Here is a 21,014-nt window from a genome sequence, read left to right on the forward strand (position 1 = left end):
GCTGCCTGCGCTGCTGTTTGGGACTGGTGCTGAGAGCCTGGGCTGTGCCCTGGGCCTGTGCCACAATGTTTTGGGGCTTGCTTGTGCTGCTTCCCCAGCCCTGGGCTGCTTGGGGGCTAGTGGGTGAAAAGGACCAAGTGATGCTTTTGTTTGCAGCTGGGGTGAACTGAACTCAGTGGAGTGTGTCCCAGCCCCCCATAAGTCAGGCTGCTGTGCTGCAGCCAGGCTTAAGAGAATCTTGGTCATCTTACCTTGTGCTCACCTGAAGAAAACTCGAAAGCTGATTTCTCCTTTTACCTTGGCTTTTGGTGGCAGGTGCCAAGGTGGGTGCTGTGTGGGTAGCTGAGGGAGTCAGTAACTGATGAGCAGCTGGACCTGGCTCAGCCCCCTGCCTTCAGTCTGTGAGCAGATGACGGTATCCAAGTGCACAATCCCCATCGGTGGGTTAAAAAATTCAAACCCAAGCCCCAGTCTGCAGTGTCTTGATTGTGGTTTAAAAGCAGAAACTCTGCTTTTAAAAGAGGGAAGAAAAAAATTCCAAGTCGTCCCAAAACCTCTTTCCCTGGGCGACAGGACAAGCGGGGGCCGAGCGGGTTTTGGACCCGTCCGACCGCTCCCGGTACCGCTGTGCGGCACGTGGCGCCGGGAGTCCCGCTCCCGTAGTGCGCAGGCGCAGTCGGGCCCGGACTACATCTCCCGGCGGTCCCCGCGCCATGGCGGCCGCCCGCCTCCTTCCCGGCAGCCCCGCCGTCCCTTCCGGCTTGGAGCGGCGGCGGCTCGGCGGGGCGGGCCCGCCCCGCCATGGCTTCCTGCGCCGACATCCTCCGCTCCGAGTTCCCCGACTTGGACGGCGAGCTCTTCGCTTACGTGACGGGTGAGCGGCTCCCGCCTGCCCGCCGTGGCTCGGCCTCCCGCGGCGCCGCATGTCGCGACACCTCCGCGCTGTGGCGGCAGGCGGCCGGGAGGGGTGGGGCGGGGGACCGGGACTGTGCCACCTGTCGCGACAGCGGCGGGCCTGCAGCGCCGTGTGCCCGCAGGGATCCTGCACGGCAGCGGGGCGGACTTCGAGTCGGTGGACGAGCTGGAGGAGGCGGTGGGCGAGCTGCTGCGGGAGGTGTCGCAGGACACCAAGGACGACGGCGCCATCAGGGAGATCTGCCAGCGCCTCTTCAACACCCTGCAGCTGTAAGGGACCCGGCGGCCCCCCCCCACACCGCCCACCCCACCACGCACCTCACCTCCTCCTCCTCCTCCTCTCCCTAGGGACGAGGGCCAAGCCCAGCGCTGCAGCCAGGTGCTGCTGGATGCCCCCATCCAGCTTTCCCAGATCACTGATGGATACGGTGAGTGACGCCCTGGGCTCACGTCCTGCCATCGGGGTGCTGGAGCTCAGAAGGGCTCGGGGCACTGGGTGTGCTCGCCCGACCTTGGGGAGGGGAGCCTCAGGCTCTGCCTCGCAGGCACACATCTGGTTCCCATTGTGCTGCTGAGCTGCGGGCAGCAGTGCCCACAGGTGGAGGTGGAGAGATGCCCTTTGGTCCCCTCATCCTGTCAGGAGAGGGATCAGTCATGTCTGGGCATGGGTGGTTATTAAGGCAGGGCTTTGCAGAGCCTCCCTGCCACACATGCTCAACAACCCCAGCCTCACCGTCTCCTTGCAGGGGACACCAGCGCGGATCTGCTGCCGGGGCTGCTGCTGAAGAGAGGCCAGACCTCGGTGAGTGAGGGCTGTGCCCTTTCTTGTGGGGGCAGCTGACACGTGGGGCTGCAGGTGCCCTGCCCTGCTCCAGTCCAGGTTGCCCTTGGAGAGCAGCCAAGGCAGGCAGCATCCTGGTTAGGACTATAGCTGCAGGTGGTACTGCTTCTCCTTGTCAAGCTCTCTATAATTTGGGAAACTCTTGGCCTTGGTCTGGTGAAGAGGCTCCAGATGATTAGAAGCTTATTAATCTGACAAGATCTATTTTGCTGTGATTTCTTAGTGAATTCTGACTTTTACAAGAACCTCCTACAGCCAGGCCTTTGATTGAGAAAATAGGATGTCCCTGAATAACATCTTGAATATTCAGTGAGGGGGAAAGCCCTGGGTAATGGCAGGAGAAGGGGGGTGTTACGGGTGGGAAGGTAGCAAAGAGCCATTGCAGGGACGCTTTAAGCTCTAGAGCCAACTGTAGATTGTTGTGGTTTGGGAAATAAGATCAAGAGCAGAGAAATTTGGAAGTAGTTCCACTCCATGACCTGAGGAAATCAGGATGTCTGTTTTGATGGAATGTGTAGCTGCTCAGGAACAGCCTTGGCTTGCGGTCTGTGTTGGATGTGCCAAAATCTGAGCATGGGTGAGGTGCAGGTGTACAGCCACAAAGCAAGGATGTCAGGAGCTGTACAGTGTGGGCAGTGTCATTGCCAGGCTGGTCCCTCACAGAGCTCCTTTTCCATGGGTTAATGTGTTGAGGATGAGAACTCTTCACTTGGAGACTGAGACCTAACACAGTTCCCACATGTCTGAACGTGAGTCTGAAGCAAAAACTGGCGGCTCTGGCTGGTTTTGGCACCAGAGTTGTTGTAGCTGGATTCACTTTCCAACTCTCATGTCTGCAATTCAAAAAAGGAAAGGATCTTCAGAAAAACTGGAGACTATTCAGGGCAGGCCTTGGGAGGCCTGTCAAGCTTTGGAGGACATGTCTTACTAGGAGATCAGAAAGCTGGGCATAGTTTACAGAGTGACTCTGTCTGTAGGTGCAGAGTCACAGCTCTAGTAACAAGATACTCCTCAGTCTGGCATGCAAGTCTCTAATGTGTTCCACTGCCTGCAGAGTTGCCTAGAAATACCTAGGAGTGTTCTTGGTCAGCCACAAATATTCAACTCTGTGCAGGAATAAGCTGGAGTGGGCTGAAAGCCTGGCCAAGACCAGAAGCCAGGTTAAAACACTTGGCGCCTTCTTGCCTTCAGGGTTAATTAAATGCTTTTTGTCTCTGATCCACTGCTCAAGAAGATTTTGTTCCAAACTGGCTAACATTTAACGTTTTAATGTTAACACCCCCTCACCATGAGGGAAATACCTCATGGTGCACTTCAAGGGTGGGTGCAGGGCATACCAGAAGAAGCACTGGGATGTCAGGTTGCTGCTGTTGAAATGACTTGGCTGATCCAGGTCCCTGGAACTACAGAAACTGACTCTACGATTACCTCTGCCTTGCTGAGGCAAAACTTGTGTATGAGCTGTTGATTTAGGACTTCATTCCTGAGGTAGCTTCCTGGCCTGATTAGCCTCCTCAAAATATGCTTGAATCTGTCCCAGTTTCCCTGTCCTTTCTCCCTCCCTTTCTACTAGGCTTGAGAGGTTGATTGATCTTTTTTCTCCCAGAGCCAGGCTTTTGGGCGTTTTGCTGAAGATGCTCTCTCTTCTTCAAACTCTGTTCTGTGTCTCAGATGGTGAATGCCAAGAAACTGGAGAAGGCGGAAGCCAGGCTGAAAGCCAAGCAGGACAAGAGGCTGGAGCGGGATTCCCTGAAGTCATCTGGCCCTGTGTGAGTATGCAGGGCACTTTGAACATTCCCATCCTGCTCTGCTGAGCATGGCTGGGATCTGGCTGTACCAAACTTTCCTGCTGAGCCCCCTCTCTGTGTTCTGCCTGTGCACAGAGTCCTTGAGGAGGCATCTGCCAGCCAAGCCTCCAGCAAGAAGGAGACTCGCATGGAGTCGTCAGGCAAGAACAAATCGTATGATGTGCGCATCGAGAACTTCGATGTGTCCTTCGGTGAGCGGTGAGTGCAGTGGGGACGTGGGACAGACCCTGGCTGGGATTTTGGACCACGGGGGATTGAGACTGGATTGGAGAGCAGTTGAGAAATTACTGAGGGTGTGGCAAAGATCGGGAAGCAAGGTGGGCACTGACCGTGTTGGCTTTGGACAGAAGAAGCCTGTGATTTTTGCTTGGCTACAGCACACCCTGAAATGCACCAGGGGCAGGTGGCTGTCAGTCATCCCCTTTTCATGGGACAGTCTGACCAGGGACCTGCCTGTTCCCTTGCTTCAGTGTCCTGCTGACGGGAGCAGACCTGAACCTGGCTTTCGGACGGCGCTACGGGCTGGTGGGCAGGAACGGGCTGGGGAAGACCACGCTGCTGAAGATGATCGCCAGCCAGAGCCTGCGCATCCCCTCACACATCAGCATCCTGCACGTGGAGCAGGAGGTGGCAGGGGATGAGACACCAGCGCTGCAGAGTGTGCTGGAGTGTGACACCACTCGTGAGAGCCTGCTGCGGGAGGAGAGGGACCTGACAGCCAAGATCAGTTCTGGCAGGTGAGGTGATCCCTGGGGTTTCCAGCCCTTCTGTGGCCTCTTGACCACAAGGTCTCATTCTGAGCTCTATTCCTTCCAAAGACAGGCTCTGGCAGGGGCAGGCTGTATCTTGTCCACCTTAGTCCTACCTGAGGAGATCAGCCTCCCCCAGCACTCAAACCCTGACTTGGTGAGTCCCACACACTCCTTTTTCTGCCCTAGGGGAGAAGGAACAGAAGGTGCCAGACTATCAGAGATCTATGCTAAGCTGGAGGAGATTGAGGCAGACAAGGCCCCAGCAAGGTGAGACAGCCCTGTGAGCACTGCTGTGTGTTGGCATGGCCAGGGCTGAGCAGTGGTTTGGGGTATGGAAGGGTCATGCTGTGGCCCTGAGATCCAGCCTGTGGGGATGGGGTTTTCCCTGTTTTTCTTCTTGTGTCTTCTCTGTCACAGCTCTTCTGCTTTAGGAATAGTTGAGCTTTCTGCTGAAGCTGGAGGGACCTTTTTTGCCCCAAATGGCTTGTATCGTTGCTGCTGCTGCTGTCTGACCTCACTAGGTTTCTGGTGTCTGGGGAGCATTTTTGGGAATGTAATGGTGGTGTGACTCTCTTCCTGGCCAAAGAGATGAAAACTCCTTGTAAATCTCCTGGGACTTCATGTGGATGCTGTGCCCTGCTGGGCTGCATTTCCTAGCCAAGTGCTTCTCTTGGGTGTGCAGGGAAGTTTTTCTGCACCAGAATGGTTTTAAAATATGTAGCAGAGTCCCCTCGGTGGCTGTGGGTCTGAGACCTCAGACTGTGCCCTGCCACTGGATGCTGTAGCTGGATTCCAGTTCTCTCCCCTTTTCCCCAGGGCGTCCGTCATTCTTGCTGGGCTGGGCTTTAATACAAAGATGCAACAACAGACAACCAAGTAAGTTTCCAAACTTTGGGCACTGAGGTAGTGATAAGGCTGGGAACTTGTTCCAGTTGAGCCCTCAGGCACTGCTGTGGCTGTAAGGAAGAACAGGGGTTTATTCTTGCTCATCCAATGTGGTCTCCTGCCCTGGGGGTGCCTGTGGTCTCCTGCCACCTTCCTGCTGGACCACAGATCTTGTGCTGTGCCTGAAATCTCTGCAGGGACAAGTTGCCTCTGGGTAACAGCAGAGCCAAAAGAGCCATGGGGGAGCAGGGATCCTGCAGGCAGGCAACATAGTGGTTCTGTGTTGAACAGTAACCCCTCTCTGCATCTTCTCTCCTCAGAGAGTTTTCTGGAGGCTGGAGAATGAGACTGGCCTTAGCCAGAGCCCTGTTTGCCAGGTTGGTGTCCCGGCCTTCATACTCTGGGGTCAAGCCTCCTTGTCTGTGCTGAGAGGTGCAGGGGTGCTGCCTGAGGGCCCTCTCAACCCAGGCTCTTGAGGTGGGGGGTGTTGGAGGCACTGCAGCTCTGTGTGTCTGATGAGACACTCTGCAATGACCCTGTGCTCCTTCTGCTACTCATACCCATGTCTTATTTTCCCCAGGCCAGATCTCCTTCTGCTGGATGGTAAGTTGATACTGTGAGTCCCCTTCTGACACTGCTGTGCCTGCCTGTGCCCTTCCTAGGGTTGGGAACATGCCATGGCCTTTATCTGCCTGCTCAAAATAGCCCTGTCTGATGGGCTGGCCTGGCAGCATGGTTGGCAGCAGTGGCATGGGGAAATCTGCCTGGGCAGCAGCTCTCACTGTGCTCAGCAGAGCCTTGCCCTGTGCTCCAGCCAGGTGGTCTGCATGTCATGCTGCCCCAAGTTTTGTTAGTCCCTGGAATGCCAGTCTGTGCTGGGGGAAGTCTCTTCACTGCAGGGCATGCCCAGGTTGGGTAGGGAATCTGGGTGAGATGCTGCTGTGAGGAGCATCCCTGCCTGAACCTCAACCCCCATGCACACACCGCATTACACCCTACACATGAGTCCCCTGAGCTGGGCAGAGAAGGTCTCCACAGAGGCTCTTTCTTCCCCAGTGCAGATCACTAGCCTTTCCTATGGGAGAAAAAACAATCCAGCCATCCCCATCCCTCCTGACCTTCCTTTTCTCCTTCCCTCAGAGCCAACGAACATGCTGGATGTGAGGGCAATTTTGTGGCTGGAGAGCTACCTACAGGTAGGGGGGTGGAAGAAGACCTTGATACAAAGAAAGGGTGAGGGAGGGAGATATCCTCACCTGCCTGGGTGGTGGGACCAACCCCTGTGCTCTGGCTCCATGGTGCTCAGGCCTCCCTCTTGCTGTCTCCTCCAGACGTGGCAGTCGACCATCCTCGTGGTGTCCCACGACAGGAACTTCCTGAACGCAGTGGCCACGGACATCATCCACCTGCACTCGCAGCGGCTGGACATGTACCGTGGGGACTTCGAGAACTTCATGAAGATCAAGGAGGAGCGGCTGAAGAACCAGCAGCGAGAGTACGAAGCCCAGCAGCAGTACCGTGAGCACATCCAGGTACTGGGAGAAGCCAGCAGAGCTGGGGCATTCTTCTCCCAGCCTTGTCCCTTTCTCTCTGCCTTAGTGGTTGTCTTACTGGAGGTTTGGCGGTGGAGCAGGGTGGCCGGTGCTGGAGGGGACTCGGGGCTCTCTGATGCTTTTCTCTCTCTCAGGTTTTCATTGACCGCTTTCGCTACAACGCCAACCGAGCGTCCCAAGTCCAGAGCAAGCTCAAGCTGCTGGAGAAGCTGTGAGTGCCTGTCCTGCTCCTCTCTGGAGGTGGGAATGGGGCAGTGCTCATGGGAAGAAATGGAGGCTCCCAGGATAACTGGCAGATACAGTTGTGATTTGGGCTTTTTGGGTGCCTGTCTCTGGTCCAGAGCTTTGGTTAGGATGAGGTGTCACAGAGCTAAAGACTACCTGGGCTTCTGGTGTAGGAGCAGAGCCACAGTGCAGAGCACCTTGGTTATATGTTTTCTCTTCCTTCAGGCCAGTGCTGAAACCTGTGGACAAGGAGTCTGAGGTGATCATCAGGTAAATGTCCCCTGAGCTATTGTTTGGAGGGCACCTGGCTCCATTTCTGACATGAACTTCTCCAGGGTGCCCTCCCAGCTGGGACAACCACCCCTTCTGTGGGCCAACTTTATTCTGACAGGGAGATCAGACAGGTCCCCTTATTCAGGCTGGGTTCCCTCTTGGGGCTAGGGCTGCAGGTCTTTGTTGCTTTCTCCTGACCATCCTTCCCTGAGGCCCTGTATGGTAGGGAGCCCTCCTTGTCACCAGGGGGTTACGGAGGTTGTTCTGGGTGGTTGGGAATCTCTGAAGTTCCTGGCCATCTCTCACCTCTTCCTGCCATCTCTCACCTCTTCCTGCCTTCTCAGGTTCCCTGATGGCTTTGAGAAGTTCTCCCCCCCAATCCTGCAGCTGGACGAAGTAGACTTTTATTATGAGCCAAGTCACTACATATTTCATTCCCTCTCTGTCTCTGCCGACCTGGAGTCCCGCATCTGTGTGGTATGTGGGATTGCAGAATGATGGAGGCTGCAAGGGGCCTTGGGAGGACTCTGCTCAAAGCAGGGATAGCTTTGATTATAGGTCAGCTTGCTCAGGTCCTTGTCCAGTTGAATTTTGGATGTTTCCAGGGAGGACTATTTCTTCCATTTCTCTGAGTCCCATCACAGCACTTGATCATCCTCATTTTGAGGAACACTGGGACATTTTTCCTAGTACCATTTAGAGCTTGTGATTTCATCCTTTCACTGGATTCCTCTGAGAAGAGACTGGATCCATATGTAACTCCTGTTAGATGACAGCAGCATGTAGTGGGGGCCCTGCTACGTTGGATGGGGCAGCAGACTCTGCTTGCAGATGAGGCTGGGACTGGGTAATCCTTAGGCTTGAGGGCTGGGGAGGGAACATCTGTCCCTGTTGCCAGTGCTGCTTGCTAATGATAGAAATGCAGCTTCCTGGTACACCATTTGTGGTCTGTCCTGCTCCCCCTCATCATCTGCAAGAGCTGAAATTCCCTGACCACTGCCCCCCACTCCAAAGTGCCTTCATGGATTTCACATTCTCCAATGCTGCTGCTGCTTCTCTAGGTTGGGGAAAACGGAGCTGGCAAGTCAACCATGCTAAAGATCTTAATGGGGGAGCTGGCACCAGTCAGAGGGATCAGACATGCACACAGGTACCTGGTTAGAAGGGCTGGGAGGAATTGTGCAGCTGGGGGGCTCCTGGGCTGTGCTTTGGAGCAGTGGCTGCTGTAGTGACCAGGATGGGTCCAGCACACCCACACATGAGCCCCCTAATGGCACTGCAGCTATGAAGGCTGTGGTTGTAGAGTCTGGTACCAGCTCCCAGTTGCTCTTCTCATTCTGCAGAAATCTAAAGATTGGTTATTTCAGCCAGCACCATGTGGATCAGCTAGACTTGAATATCAGTGCTGTAGAGTTACTGGCAAGAAAGTTCCCAGGTGAGTTTTTGTTGATCACAGAGGTCTCTCTTGCTGTGCATGGAGGAACCCATTTGTCCGTGCTCCTGGGCAGAAGGCTCTGTCCCATCAGTGCTTAAGGGTCACTGCCAACACTGGGATAACTCCCCTCGTCCAGCCAAGTTCAGGTCATCAGCCATGAGAAGCAGGGGTAGCTGGTAGCTTGCAGATCTCAGGCTGGTGCCAAGTTTTGGGGGGCAGATGAGCACTGGATCCCCCTTTCCTAGTTGCCAAAACCTCTGGTTCCTTTCTGGTTCCTTTCTCCATTACTTGACACAGTGACAGGGACTTGGGAGTAGCATCTCTTGTTGTCAGTCACCAGCCCTGCAGCCCCTGTCCTGATTGTGTCAGTCAAAATCTTCCTGCAAACCCCCTGCATGGGAGGGAATTGCCTGGACCTGCTGCTGATCTCCCATTTGCTGGTCTGGCAGAGGCTGTCCAGCTGTGACCCTGTGTCACACCAGGTGTGCCATAGGTGTGTTGTGACATGATCCTGCAGGGAAGACGGAGGAGGAGTACCGGCATCAGCTGGGGAGCTACGGCATCTCCGGAGAGCTGGCCGTGCGTCCCGTGGCCAGCCTGTCCGGAGGGCAGAAGAGTCGGGTGGCCTTTGCCCAGATGACTATGCCCTGGTAATGTTCTCCCAAATGCTGTTAATTTTTGCATGGTTTCATCCCTGGAGTTTGCTTCACCAGGAGGAAGGCAGGCATCCAGGGACTCTCTGCTACCCCAGAGAAGCCTTTGCCTTGGGGGTTTTTATGGAGAGGGAGGTTACCCTGGGGAGACTGTGTGGAAGGAGACAGGTGATTTTCTCCCACTGCTTTGGGCTCACGGGGATAAGAGGTGTCCCTGGGACCGGGCAGTGCAAATCCTGGGGCCAGCCACATGCCAATGGCTGTGGCTCTAAGTAGCTAAAGCAGCAGTCAGGGTGCAGACCCAGCCTCACCCTGTTTCACTGCATCCTTAGAGCTGTCTTCTCTTCCAGTCCAAACTTCTACATCCTGGATGAGCCAACAAATCACCTGGACATGGAGACCATTGAGGCGCTGGCAAAGGCACTGAATAAGTTCCGGGTAAGGAACATCTCTTGTTTTTCTAACGCCTCCTGCAGCCTCCAAATCAAGTTACTTGGTATCTCAGCCAGAGCTGGATGGTGAAATACCGGTAGTGACTTCAAGTCTAGGACGGAATTTGGGAAATTAGTCACATATCTGCCTTAGCCGTCCAGCCTGGTGGTTTGTTTACATGATGGCTTTGGCTAGGAGTGACTGAGAGAGGCAGTGCCATGCCAGAGAGCACCTTGTCCCATCCTCACCTACACTCTGACTTCTCTCATGTTGTGTGCAGCTCCCAGCCTTGCCTTGGGGCCACTCAGATCTTCTTTAGGCACTTTTTATGCCCGATTTCCAAAGACTCAGCCTCCAGATACCACTGTGATCAACCTGGATCTCACTGGTTGTTGCTCAGGTTGGGGCAGTTTTCCTGTGACAGAAAAACTTAGCTTTGGCTGCTCAGGGCCCTACCCAGACACCACTGGTACTGACTTTGTGTGGATTCTCCATCCTTGAAGTTGTTGGACACCTGGAGAGCCAGTAACAAACCTTGCACTTGCTTTCTGAGGGAGGAATTAAATATGTTACTACTGCACATGGCTCCTCCATAGGTGATCTGTCTGTCCTCCTGGAAGGAGGAAAGGCTGGGATGAGTCCCTGCCAGTAAAATACTGTTAAGTTTTCCCTGGAGCTGATGGAAACCTGACGTGCTGGGCACAGGCTAGACAGAGACACAAGATCTCCATGCCACCAATCCTGGGCCCTGGGTCATGCTCCACTAAGTTCCCCATTTTCCCCCTTGTATATTGACAGGGTGGTGTAATCCTGGTGTCCCATGATGAGCGCTTCATCCGCCTGGTGTGCCAGGAGCTGTGGGTGTGTGAGAACGCCACCGTCACACGCATCGAGGGTGGCTTTGACCAGTACAGAGACATCCTGAAGGAGCAGTTCCGGAAGGAGGGTTTCCTATAAGGGAGGTGGGAGCCGGACTGTGCCAGGGGCTGGAGGGCAAAGCTCAGCCACCTTGGCTTCCATCCCAACTGTGCCTGGCAGAGCGCCGAGGACGCTGCTGCCCACACGGACCGTCAGCCATGCCATCAAACTGCCACCTGAACTGTTCTCCCCTCCCGGGGCTGGGTGGAAGGACAGCACGGGAGCAGGAGCCTGCTGTGCGTGGCTAGGGGCACGCCAGGGGCTCTGTCACTGGCCAGGGCTGTGCCTGGCACGGGCACGCTGGAAGGCTGTGCCTGGAGCTGCTGCTGTGCCAAGAGGAGGGAAGGCAAAGCATCCTGACCCTTGGTTTAACTCCGTGCTCTGCAGGGCAGAAGAGCTGTTCTTCGTGTTTCTTTGCGTCACCCTCTGCCTTTTTCTTTCTTTGTTTTCCTGAGCACTAGTCTGGCTCCATTACATGCCACTGTCCTCCCTGCTGCCTTGGAGGGAAACGAGGCATTTGCTGCTAAAAGTGACCCCTGCCTCTTCCCCAGCCCCCTGATGCTGGGGCTTGCTTACGTCTGTAGTGCCAAGGGAGCCAGAGCCTGGTTCTCCTGGGCGTGCTCCCTGCTCCTTTCCTTGTGCTGCTGCCAGTACTGCCTCGCTGCCTGCCTTGCCTTTGAGCCGGCTCAGGGGTGGACTGCCCTGGGGTGGGCTGCCCAGCATCCCTCCCTGCCCACCCACACAGAGGTTGTGGTGTAAATAAACCCAGGACGCAGTGGGTGCAATGCTCTCCTTTCCTTGGGGGGCTGTGGGGCTTGATTTTGGAGGAGAGCAGGGGATTGTCCTGCTGTTGCCTCAAGCACAAGGCTGGTGAGGGGGAGATGTTTCCGGATGATTCCCTCTGAGTTAGATGGGAGCTCTGTGGTGCAGGTGAGGCTGGGACCTCCTGGATGGAGCATGCCAGTGTCCCACTGGGCAGTAGGCGACCACTGGCCACCTTTCAGAGCATGGAGCTGGTGTAAGGCTGGGTTGGATGTCAGCTCTGGAGGGTACCGGATCTGGTTGCGGTTTGGGGGGGAAATGGCCCCAAGGTGGGCAGGAGGAAGGGGGCAGAGCTTTAAAGTGTATTGAGCAGGGAATGGGGATGTATTTCTGGGCGTCAAAAGAGGAACCAGGAAACATCAACATCTTAGGGAGCAACAGGCTAATACCCATAAATCATCTCAAAGGAATTATTAGGCAGAGTTCCTCCCAAACGGCAAAAAGGCCCCCAGCTGGAGTGTCTCTACACCAAAGCATGCAGCAGGGGTAACAAGCAAGAGGAGCTGGAAACCATGGTGCAACTAAAACTCTGTAACATAATTGCTGTCGAAAAAACAGGAGAGAGGCTGGGAAGGAGGGGCAGTGGTGTTGTATTTTCCTGAGGAAGGGACAGATAGTGAAGAGCTGCCTCTGAGTAACAGCCATGAGCAGGCTGAGAGCCTGTGGGTAAAAATCAAGAACAGGACCAGCAAAAGACAGCCTGTGCCTGATCAGGGGTCTGCTGATACAGCTGCCTTGCTTCAGGTATGTTGGCAAACTCCGTGTATCTTTGAGTCCGACATCCAAGTTGTTAATGAAGATTTGAAAAGCACTGGCCTTAAAATTGAGCTCTGCAGAGCCCCACTAGTGACGGGCCACCAGTTTGATGTCATCCCATTCACTATAACCTGACCCACAAGCCTATGCTCACCCATTGCAGGAAATATTTATCCATCTGTGTGCTGGACATTCTGTCCAGAAGAATCCTGGAAGAGGCAGTATTGAAAGCTTTACTGTACTCCAGCTTTCTGTATCAAGGCTTCCCTTGTCCTTAAAGGAAGTTAAGTTTCTCAAGCAGAACTTTCCCCTCATGAACTTGTGCTGGCTGTGCCAGGTGCCTGTGTTGTCCTTCAGGTATTGTTCCATAACTCTCAGAATAATCTCCATAATTTTAGCAGGCACTGAAATGTGACTGACAGGCCTATAGTGCCCAGAATCATCCCTCTAGCACTTTCGGGGAAAATGTTTGCCAGTTTCCAGTCAAGTGGGATCTCTCCAGATTCCCGTGGCACTTCAAAAATCATTTCAGAGAGGACTCATGATGACAGCTTTTTTGAGTACTCTTGTATGAATTCTGTAAGGCCCCGTACAGTATCCCTATAAAAGTATTCAGCTGGAACGGCAGATCCTGCACAAGTTTGGGATTGCCTGCGAGTTAATAATTCTCACAGCCATGGTCCTCCAGCTCAGGGACCCCTAGAGCCCATCATTGGTGTTGAAAGTTGAAGTGAGGAAGACATTAAACATCTTTGCCTTGTCTATGTACCCTCTCGTGGGGTGCCCATCCTCATCTAGTAACGAGAAAATGTGAATTCTGGCGTGGCTTTTGCTGTTGACATATTTTAAAGAGAAGGAGTGACTTTTTACACAGGCGGATAGGGACGGGAGAATGGGGAGGACGGCTTTAAAGTGAAAGAGGGGACACTTTGGATATTAGGATGAAATTCTTCCCTGGGAGTGTGTAGAGGCAGCGGCCCAGGTTGGCCGGAGCAGCCGTGGGTGCCCAGCCCCGGAGCTGTCCCCGGCCGTGTCGCACGGAGCACGCCGGTGGGGTGGGTTCGGCCGGCCCGGCGCGCGGGGACCGTTCGAACGCGGTGTTCCCCCGAGCCCCAACATTCCATGAGCCGCGACCCCGCGCGGCGGTGGGCGGTGCCTCGGCGTTGCCGTTGGCGGCGGCGGCGGGTCCGGGCGAGTCCAGCCCGGCTGCGCTCCCGCATTCGGTACCGGGAGGGGCGGACACTCACCGGCACCCCCCCGCACCGGGACGGCCGGCGCGAGGCCCCGCCCCCGCCTTCCCCGCCACCAGGTGGTCCCGCCCCTGCGGCCGGGGCGGCGCTCGAGCCTCGCTCCCACCGGCGGCGGGCACCGCACCGCACCGGGACTGCTACCGGCACCGGGACTGCTGCCGGCACCGGCACCGCTACCGGCACCGGCATGAGCGCCGGCGGGCAGCCGGCGGAGCCCTGCCCCCGCGGCGGGCCGTGCTCGGCGGGGAGCAGCCCCGTACCCAGCCCCGCGTCCCCGGCGCCCGAGGAGGTGAGCGGGGCGGTGGGGAGCGGCTCGTGGTGGGGGGCGGCTGCGTGCTGCGCTCCGGGGAGCCGGGCTGCCCTCGGCAGCGGGGGGATCGGCTGTGTGTGCGCGGGTGGGGGTGGGCTCGTGTGGCTGTGTGTGTGCGGGGGGGTCCCCCCTGTGTGTGTGTGCGGGGGGGGAGTCCCTTCTGTGTGTGTGTGTGTGTGCGGGGGGGTCCCCTCTGTGTGCGTGTGAAAGCGGGAGGGGGTCCTCCGTGTGTCTGAGTGTCCGGGCGGGTCCTCTCCCTGTGGCTGCGCGTGTGTACGGGGGGGTTCTCTCTGTGCGAGTGTGTGTAGGGAGGGGGTGCCCTCTGTGTGGCTGTGTGTACGGGGGGGTCCTTCGGCGTGGCCGTACGGGGGGGTCCCCTCTGTGTGGCCATGTGTGTGCGGGGGGGCCGCGGGTCCCTCCGTGTGTGTCTGTGTGTGCTGGGGGGCTCGTGTGTCGCGGAGGGCCTCGTGGGGAGCGCTGCGTGCGGGGGGTGGCGGTGCTGGAGGAGGGGAAGCTCGGTGTGGAGGGCTGGGGGGGCTCTGTGTGTGTGAGTGTGTGTGTGTGAGTGTGTGTATGCGCGCGGGGGGGCGGCTCCGTGTGTGCCCGCGGGGGCTGTGCGTGGGAGAGGAGCCCTCGGGGGGCGGCGGTGGGACCGGGCGGGGGATGCTGCGGGGGGGCGGTGGCGGCACTCGGGGTCCCCATGAGGGCGCCCGGGGTGGTCGGGTGGGCTGGGGGCTGCGGGGGTGCGCGTGTGCGTGAAGGGGAGCGGGGGTGCTGCGCGCCGGCCCGGGGCTGCGGGGGTCCCGAGCCGGCGCGGGTGCCGCGGGCGCGGGGGTGTCGGTTTGGGGGGCGGGATCCCCCCGGGCCGGTCGGCCGGGGCAGGACCGGCAGCGCGGCGCCATCTTGGGAGCCATCAGGTGCCCGGCGCGGGGACGGGCGGCGCGGGGCCGGCCCCGACACCCCTCCCGTGCCCGGCCGCCGCCGCGGGGACGGCGCCGCGCCCGGCCCCGGCCCCCCTCGGTCGGCCGCGGGGTGCGGGGCCGCCCCGCTGGGCCGGCGGCGCTGCCGGCGGAGCCCGGCCCTCCCACCGCTCCCCCCGCGGGACCGAGCCCCGAGCGCGCCGGGCGCTGCCCCGGGAGCGTCCCCCATGCCGGAGTGCCCGCCCGTGGGCGGACGTGCCGGCACCGGGCCCCCGGGCCGCTGGCTCCGGCTCCGGCGGCTGCCCGGCTCCGGGTGTCCCGGCATGTCGTCACGGTGTCGTCGCGTGTGTCCGGCCCTCCCCGCCCAGCCCCGCCACCACCCGCCCGGGACCTGGGTTTAAAGGGAAGGGCTGCGTTTGTCTGGGCAGGTGATGAGGAGTTACGGGAAGGATGGGTGTTTGGGTGACCTTGATATTCTGTGCTTGTTAAACTGCCGGGTGGTCCAGGGCTGCCGCCAGAGCCGGCTGTGATATCGGCTTGGCTGGGATGTCCCAGGAGTTTAATCCACTCGTGGTGTTTGTTGCAGCCACTTCAGAAACGGCGGAGAACTGTGGAGGATTTCAACCAGTTCTGCACCTTCGTTCTGGCCTATGCAGGCTACATCCCGTACCCTGAAGAGGTAAGTGGACTTGCAGTCTTCCTCTACAAAGACACTGGTTCTCCTGGTCTCCCTGCCATGTGCAGACTCAGCTCCTAATCTTTGAGGATCATGGAAGGGGCCTTAGAGATTATCTAGTGTCAACTCCCCTACCATGGGCAGGGGTGCCACCCACTAACTAGATCAGGTTGTTCAGGGCCCATCCAGTCTGGCCTTGAAATTTGGGTAGACACTGCTGGAGAGTCGTTCTCTCCTTACCCCAAATACTTGTGTTCTGGTCTCCCTTGCTAATCCTTCATCTTCTCCTCTTGCCACTAGTATGTGCCCTGGACCCATGGAGGCAGCATGAGCCCCCAGAACAGCACAGGGAGCACTCAGGACAGCGATAGCTCAACCTCATCTCACTCCTCTGATGGCCACATCCCCATGGACAATAGGAAGAGCAGGAATGCTGTGGCCAGGGGGGCTGTGGGCAGTGGCCTGCTAATGAGCAGCCCTGCCTTTTCCACCGCCTTCTACAACATCCGGCCCCAGCAAATCAAACGGAAGAAACCACCAGCAAAGAAACGCATTTTGGAGCAGGAGGTGAAGAAGAGGGTGCCGCTGAGTGCTTGGAAAGACTTTGGGGCAGAGCAGGATGGGGTGAAGCAACTGGCTGCACTGGCAGGACAGCTGTCCCCTGTGAAAGAGGAGCTATTGGAGCCTTCCCTCAACCCGCCTGGGGACCCCCAGCCCAATTCCCTCCTGGAGGAGCCAATGATGGAGGAGAAGGACTTGATGTACAGAGCACAGGGAACTGAGAAGCCAGCAGATGATCCTCAGCTTAAGGAGCACGACCCCTTCTCTGGAGAGAGGAAAAGCCCTAGTCCCTGTAATACCTTGGACCAAAGCACAGGGGAAGATACAAGCAGAGAGACCTCCCAGCTCAGTGGTAAGTGTCTGGGGACTGCAGAGGGCCCTGTTGTGCTGGAGCCAGTGCCAAACATCGTCCCTCACTCAGCTGGAGCCAGCCTTGCTGGCCACAGGGAGGGCCTGTCCATAGCCCAGGCTCCTCTCAACAAGAGGAATACTTTTGGGACCTGGGGGACTGAAGAGCAGAGGGCAGGAAGCTGACCAGCCCTTTGGTAGCTCTGTTCTGCAGAGCAAGTGGTGCAGACCTGAAACAGGTCTGAAGTGGGGTATAGGGCTGCCTTACTAATCTGGTTTTGATTTTTTTTCTTTCCTCCTTTTGCAACTTTAGCAGTCGAATTCACAGAAGTTCCCAACACCAAAGCAGAAGGTGAGTGGGGGGCTGTCCCACTGAACACCAGCAGACCCGGCTGGTCTGGCCACAAGCAGACCTGCAGCTGGTGAGGTGGTGTCTGACGCTGTCTCTCTCTCCCCCTGAGCAGATGACGATGCCTGGGATCTGATCACTTGCTTCTGCATGAAGCCCTTCGCAGGGAGGCCCATGATCGAATGTAACGAATGCGCTACCTGGATCCACCTCTCTTGTGCCAAGATCCGCAAATCCAACGTGCCTGACATTTTCATCTGCCAGCGGTGCCGGGATGCCAAGCAGGAGATTCGCCGCTCCAACCGAGCTCGGACAGTGCCCCGCAAGCGCCTGGTTGACTGATGCTCCTGCGGAGCAGGAAGGCCGGGGGTCCCTTTTTAACCTGAAGACTTAGACAATCAATGCACTGGCAGGGGAGGGGCTGGGACACAAGGCTGGACTGTCCCCTCACACCTCTGGCCCTTGAAAGCTGCCCTGCAACACGTGTTCTCCCCGAGGATCGTATTGGCCATAGAGCTCGGTTATCCCAGAAGTGTGCAGGGGATAGGAGGGCGGTCCAGATGCTCATCCCTGTGGGTGGTGTGTTAGTGTTTGTGATCTCCTGGGGCCCCACATGCACTAACTGTTGGATCCCATCCCCTCCTCGCAGCCCCTCCAAAGAGCCCTGCCCATGTGCCTTCTGCACTTTCCCTGGGGGATGCAGGCCCCGCTCTTGTGCTGGTGACACTCAGCCCCTACCTGCCAGTCCCCATAACTATAATTCTTAACTGGGTTCTTTCCTACTTGCACATCTGGTTACTGTGGGACCACAGCTGGGGGCAGGGTGTGGGACAGCCCCCTGTCACACAGCAGCCCCCAGGCTTGTCCCTGTGCCTCTCTCCTCCTGTGGAAAGCCTGGGCCCCAAAAGTGCTTTATGTTTTTATAGTTAATTTGTATTATAGTTAATTTGTATTATAGTTACTTTGTATTATAGTTTATTTGTATTATAGCGAATTCTGGTCCTTGCCCTGTGGAGTGTGACTGGAGTCTTATGTATATAATAAATACTTTTGCCATAACAGTGGTGGCTTTGGCAAAGGTCAGTGACCTTGATTCTCATGTCCTCTGAGGACCCAAGTGCTCCCCTGCTTCCCTTCTGCTGTGGCTGGGAGGGGACCTGGTGTAGGGACACCTCTCAGCCCTGCTACTCCCCCAGGTAAATCCCAAGTTGCAAAAACAACAGGAGGCAAGCAGACCAGTGCATTATATTTAATTTGGCAATGACCACCTCCTCACACTGCTGCAGTTTACAGGGATGCTCCATGGGTAGGTCCTCAGGAGGTGCATGGCCTGGGGGACAACCTCTTCAGTGGGAATCATGTTCCAGACCCTGCTGCCATCTGACGGGGAATGCCATGGGTTATTCTGCAGAATCAACAGGTCCGATGGCTCAGGGAGGAAGGGTGTCCATGTGCTTTGCTCTGATGCTTAAGGCACATCACTGGCTCAAAAACAGTTTTGCTCTTGGGCTCTGACAAACCTTCCTTGTCTCTGTCTCCACTCTGGAGTGCAGTTAGAAATTAGTCCCAACAGCAACTGAGGTGCCAAAGGTTCCAGTTTTCTTCACAAAATAAGCCTCTAATTCCAACACAGATATGTCATTGGTTTCATCTGCAGATCCAGATGTGTGCCAGCTTCCATCAGGCATGCTGTTAGGACAGGTGGGGGATGCAGTGAGGGTGACAGGACAAGAAGGCTCTGGGGTCTGAGTGCTGACCTGTCTGGGGCAGTAAGAAGGCACTTTTTTTGGGCACCCTTACCAAGCAGGGTCCTGCTGGTACAACTTTTCAGCTCCAAGGCTGTGAACGGTTCAGGAACAGCAACTAACCTAGGTCTAACTTCTATGCTAGTGAACAAAGCTGGAGTTATGCAGCCAAACAAGTATCCAGTCGAGGCAGGCAGGCAGTGGTCTATTCCTCTTTGGCCCAGACAGAGCTGCCTGCCTGCTGCTCCAGGTGGGGAATCACTGCCTCTGTGTAAAACTTCTCCAGCTTGGGCACCGTCTTCCTCCAGAACTCCCTGTCAAACTCCACGGGGACCACAGCAGTCTCCTTGTTGGTGTGCACCACGAAGTCAGCCCGCTGCAAGCCAGTGGTTCCCAGTTGGCACTGGACCTGGGTAAAGTAGGGATGATTCTTCTTCAGGGCATAGGAATCCCCATCCATCTCCAGGCAGAAGTCCTTGTCCTTGCAGGCCTCACGCACCGTCCTGTTCCTGTGCTTGTAGGGACACTTCACCTCCAGCAGCCCCAGGTCCTTCCCTGTGGCTGGATCCTTGATGATCCCATCTGGGCTGGCAGCAAGCCAATTCTTCTCTGGGTGAATGAAGAGGCCACAGTCCTCCACATGCACTGGTTTGCCCCCCTTCTGTAACTTCTGCTTGTAGGCCTCCACAGCCACCTTCTCATTGCGGATCCCCCAGGACATGGCCGGGGTCTGCACCTTGGAGCCAGAACCCACCACCTCTTTTAGGTAGGACTTGGGCACCTCATCTGTCTTGCTGTTGGCAAACCTGCTGTTGGCAATTTTGGGGGCCACGGAGGCAGTGATGCGATTCTCCCGCCACTCGTACCACTTGGGGTTCTCCCGCTGGCCCCGGGTCTCCTTCTCCACCTTCAGGATGTCCTTGCTCTTCACAGGAGGCAGGAACTGGTCGCAGGCCTTGCTCAGGTCAGCCCCAGGCTGCTTCTTCTGTGGGTACAGGTCAGTTCTGGCAGGACCAGCGGCTCCCTTGGCATCAGGTGCCTTCTGGGTTGTAGAACCTCTGCCGGGTGCTCTGCTCTTGTCCCCAGCATCTCCTCGGGCTCCGCGGGATGCTGTGGATCTCGGCTGAGCAGAGTCTGCCTTTGTCCCCCGTCCCTGCGTGGGGGTGGTAGCCTTGGCAGCCGGAGTGCTTCGGGATTGGCTCCCTGCAGCTGTGGCCTTGGCCCGGGTGGCTGAAGTGGAAGGCGGGGGCGCAGCCGGAGCAGTTTTGGAGGCGGTTGTGGCTGATCGGGGGGATGATGTGCCAGCAGACTCCTTCCTGGGTCTCCCCATTGCTACAAGTCAGAGGATCTTACACTGTGGACATGGAATGAAGTTTAATGCAGACCTTCACAACACTTATTTCCCTTTTCTTGGCACTCCCTGCGCCTGCTCCAGGGCACACCGTGTCCCTGCCAGAACTGCTACTTCCACACCTTCCCTCGGCTCACGTGTCACGGTGGAATGGCAGCTGGCCCAGCTGGGGTGCTTGTTCTCACCCCCCTTCCCCGCATCCCAGCCCGGGCCGCCCCGAGGGTAGGGCGGGGGCACAGCGGCCCCCGGGAGCCGCCTCCGCCGGAGCCCCTTTGGCCCGGGGACCGGGCGCGTCCCCCCCGGGCCCGTCCGCTCGGCCGGCGGCGGTGCCGGGCAGGGGTGGGGCGGGAACCCCCAGCACCACCGCGGGGATCCGGGCGCGCTCGGGACCGCGGCGCTGCCCCGCCCGGCGCCGCCGCTCTCACCGCTCCGCCGCCGCCGCCGCTCCGGAAGCGCGTCCCGCCCGCACCACGTGCGCAGGGGCGGCGGCCGCGGTGCGGGAGGCAGGGAGGGAGGGAAGGAGGGAAGGAGGCAGGGAGGGAAGGAGGGAGGCAGGGAGGGAGGGAAGGAGGGAGGTGCGGGGCCGGGCGCAGCCGCCGGCCAAGCCCCCGGTCCCCGCTAGAGGGAAGCAGCCGCTCGGCCGTTCGTGCCGCCGCTCCTGCCCGGGCATGCCCGCTCCTCTCCGGCCCCACATCCCTCTGCCTTCCCCGCATCACGCCGCCCCCGGCACCCCCGAACATTTTACACCGGGCTGGTGACGAACCCCGCGTACCCCGCCCGTGGGCAGAGAGCTGAGCCTCTCCAGCTCCACTGTGAAGGGACAGGCTGACCTGACGGGACCCCGATGGCTCAAGCTGGTCTGAACCTCCACGTCCCACCGCGAGCAGGCGTTCGGGAGAAGGGCAAGAAGCCGGAGCGGCGATACCCAGCCCGGAGCGCCCGCCGTGCTCCGCTGCCGTGCGAGCGATGGCACGGCCCCACCTCCGAGCCTCGCGGAGGGCTCGGCCCCCTGCGGGAACTTCACTCACTGGCACGAGAGTTTCGGGTTCCTCAAATCCAGGCAGTTTCGGTTTCTCCGGGAAGGCTCTTGTGACATCCCCCACGGCCTGCCCCACGGCTGGGAGCCCCTGTTATTTCCGCCTGCCGAGAGCAAATCCAGCAGCCACCAGTGTGTGGCCTGGGTCTGTGTCAGAGAGAGTCCCACAGGAGCTTCCAGCCCCTCCATCTACCTCTGCC

At 57.9% G+C, this 21,014-nt stretch overlaps 3 protein-coding genes across 9 annotated transcripts; 2 read left to right on the plus strand and 1 right to left on the minus strand.

Annotated features, from left to right (window-relative positions):
• The first annotated feature begins 763 nt into the window (after nucleotides 1-763).
• ABCF3 (ATP binding cassette subfamily F member 3) lies at nucleotides 764-11,470 on the plus strand. Of its 5 annotated transcripts, none has more exons than XR_014957406.1 (21): nucleotides 764-874; nucleotides 1,038-1,185; nucleotides 1,264-1,343; nucleotides 1,662-1,717; nucleotides 3,428-3,525; nucleotides 3,640-3,762; nucleotides 4,035-4,301; nucleotides 4,503-4,583; nucleotides 5,133-5,192; nucleotides 5,522-5,578; nucleotides 5,782-5,804; nucleotides 6,342-6,397; nucleotides 6,533-6,733; nucleotides 6,889-6,965; nucleotides 7,205-7,249; nucleotides 7,597-7,729; nucleotides 8,314-8,402; nucleotides 8,596-8,687; nucleotides 9,181-9,337; nucleotides 9,691-9,778; nucleotides 10,571-11,470. XR_014957406.1 is itself a non-coding variant. In XM_085587949.1 (21 exons), the coding sequence occupies exons 1-21, from the start codon at nucleotides 802-804 to the stop codon at nucleotides 10,727-10,729; spliced, it is 2,139 nt and encodes a 712-aa protein (XP_085444075.1). In that variant the 5' UTR covers nucleotides 764-801; the 3' UTR covers nucleotides 10,730-11,470. The 5 variants fall into 5 exon arrangements, 4 of the variants coding, with proteins under 4 accessions (XP_085444075.1, XP_085444076.1, XP_085444077.1 ...); XM_085587949.1 differs by having other exon boundaries at nucleotides 9,205-9,337; XM_085587950.1 differs by lacking the exon at nucleotides 5,522-5,578 and having other exon boundaries at nucleotides 9,205-9,337.
• Nucleotides 11,471-13,338: 1,868 nt separating this feature from the next.
• LOC146766664 (PHD finger protein 13-like) lies at nucleotides 13,339-17,741 on the plus strand. Its single transcript, XM_085587954.1, has 5 exons — nucleotides 13,339-13,807; nucleotides 15,335-15,427; nucleotides 15,725-16,337; nucleotides 16,647-16,685; nucleotides 16,798-17,741. The coding sequence occupies exons 1-5, from the start codon at nucleotides 13,391-13,393 to the stop codon at nucleotides 17,022-17,024; spliced, it is 1,389 nt and encodes a 462-aa protein (XP_085444080.1). The 5' UTR covers nucleotides 13,339-13,390; the 3' UTR covers nucleotides 17,025-17,741.
• A 175-nt stretch (nucleotides 17,742-17,916) lies between these two features.
• On the minus strand, nucleotides 17,917-20,963 carry LOC146766665 (uncharacterized). 3 transcript variants are annotated; one of them, XM_085587969.1, is made up of 2 exons: nucleotides 20,807-20,963; nucleotides 17,917-19,781 (listed from the first exon to the last, which is right to left on the minus strand). In XM_085587969.1, the coding sequence occupies exon 2, from the start codon at nucleotides 19,755-19,757 to the stop codon at nucleotides 18,633-18,635; it is 1,125 nt and encodes a 374-aa protein (XP_085444095.1). In that variant the 5' UTR covers nucleotides 19,758-19,781; nucleotides 20,807-20,963; the 3' UTR covers nucleotides 17,917-18,632. The 3 variants fall into 3 exon arrangements, with proteins under 3 accessions (XP_085444095.1, XP_085444093.1, XP_085444094.1); XM_085587967.1 differs by lacking the exon at nucleotides 20,807-20,963 and adding an exon at nucleotides 20,609-20,770; XM_085587968.1 differs by lacking the exon at nucleotides 20,807-20,963 and adding an exon at nucleotides 20,204-20,248.
• Between the last annotated feature and the right edge of the window lie 51 nt (nucleotides 20,964-21,014).

Source organism: Lonchura striata, chromosome 9 (genome assembly GCF_050655825.1).
Source record: "Lonchura striata isolate lonStrDom1 chromosome 9, ASM5065582v1, whole genome shotgun sequence".
NCBI classification, from domain to species: domain Eukaryota; kingdom Metazoa; phylum Chordata; class Aves; order Passeriformes; family Estrildidae; genus Lonchura; species Lonchura striata.

What these genes read in the sequence shown, in the direction of transcription:
- ABCF3 (XM_085587949.1), top strand. Translation starts at nt 802, where the DNA reads ATGGCTTCCTGCGCCGACATCCTCCGCTCCGAGTTCCCCGACTTGGAC. An exon ending in AGATCTCCTTCTGCTGGATG is followed by an intron (nt 5,805 to 6,341) that starts GTAAGTTGATAC and finishes TCCTTCCCTCAG; the next exon opens with AGCCAACGAACATGCTGGAT. An exon ending in TGGAGTCCCGCATCTGTGTG is followed by an intron (nt 7,730 to 8,313) that starts GTATGTGGGATT and finishes CTGCTTCTCTAG; the next exon opens with GTTGGGGAAAACGGAGCTGG.
- LOC146766665 (XM_085587969.1), bottom strand. Translation starts at nt 19,757, where the DNA reads ATGGGGAGACCCAGGAAGGAGTCTGCTGGCACATCATCCCCCCGATCA.
- LOC146766664 (XM_085587954.1), top strand. Translation starts at nt 13,391, where the DNA reads ATGAGCCGCGACCCCGCGCGGCGGTGGGCGGTGCCTCGGCGTTGCCGT. An exon ending in CGTCCCCGGCGCCCGAGGAG is followed by an intron (nt 13,808 to 15,334) that starts GTGAGCGGGGCG and finishes TGTTTGTTGCAG; the next exon opens with CCACTTCAGAAACGGCGGAG. An exon ending in ACATCCCGTACCCTGAAGAG is followed by an intron (nt 15,428 to 15,724) that starts GTAAGTGGACTT and finishes TCTTGCCACTAG; the next exon opens with TATGTGCCCTGGACCCATGG.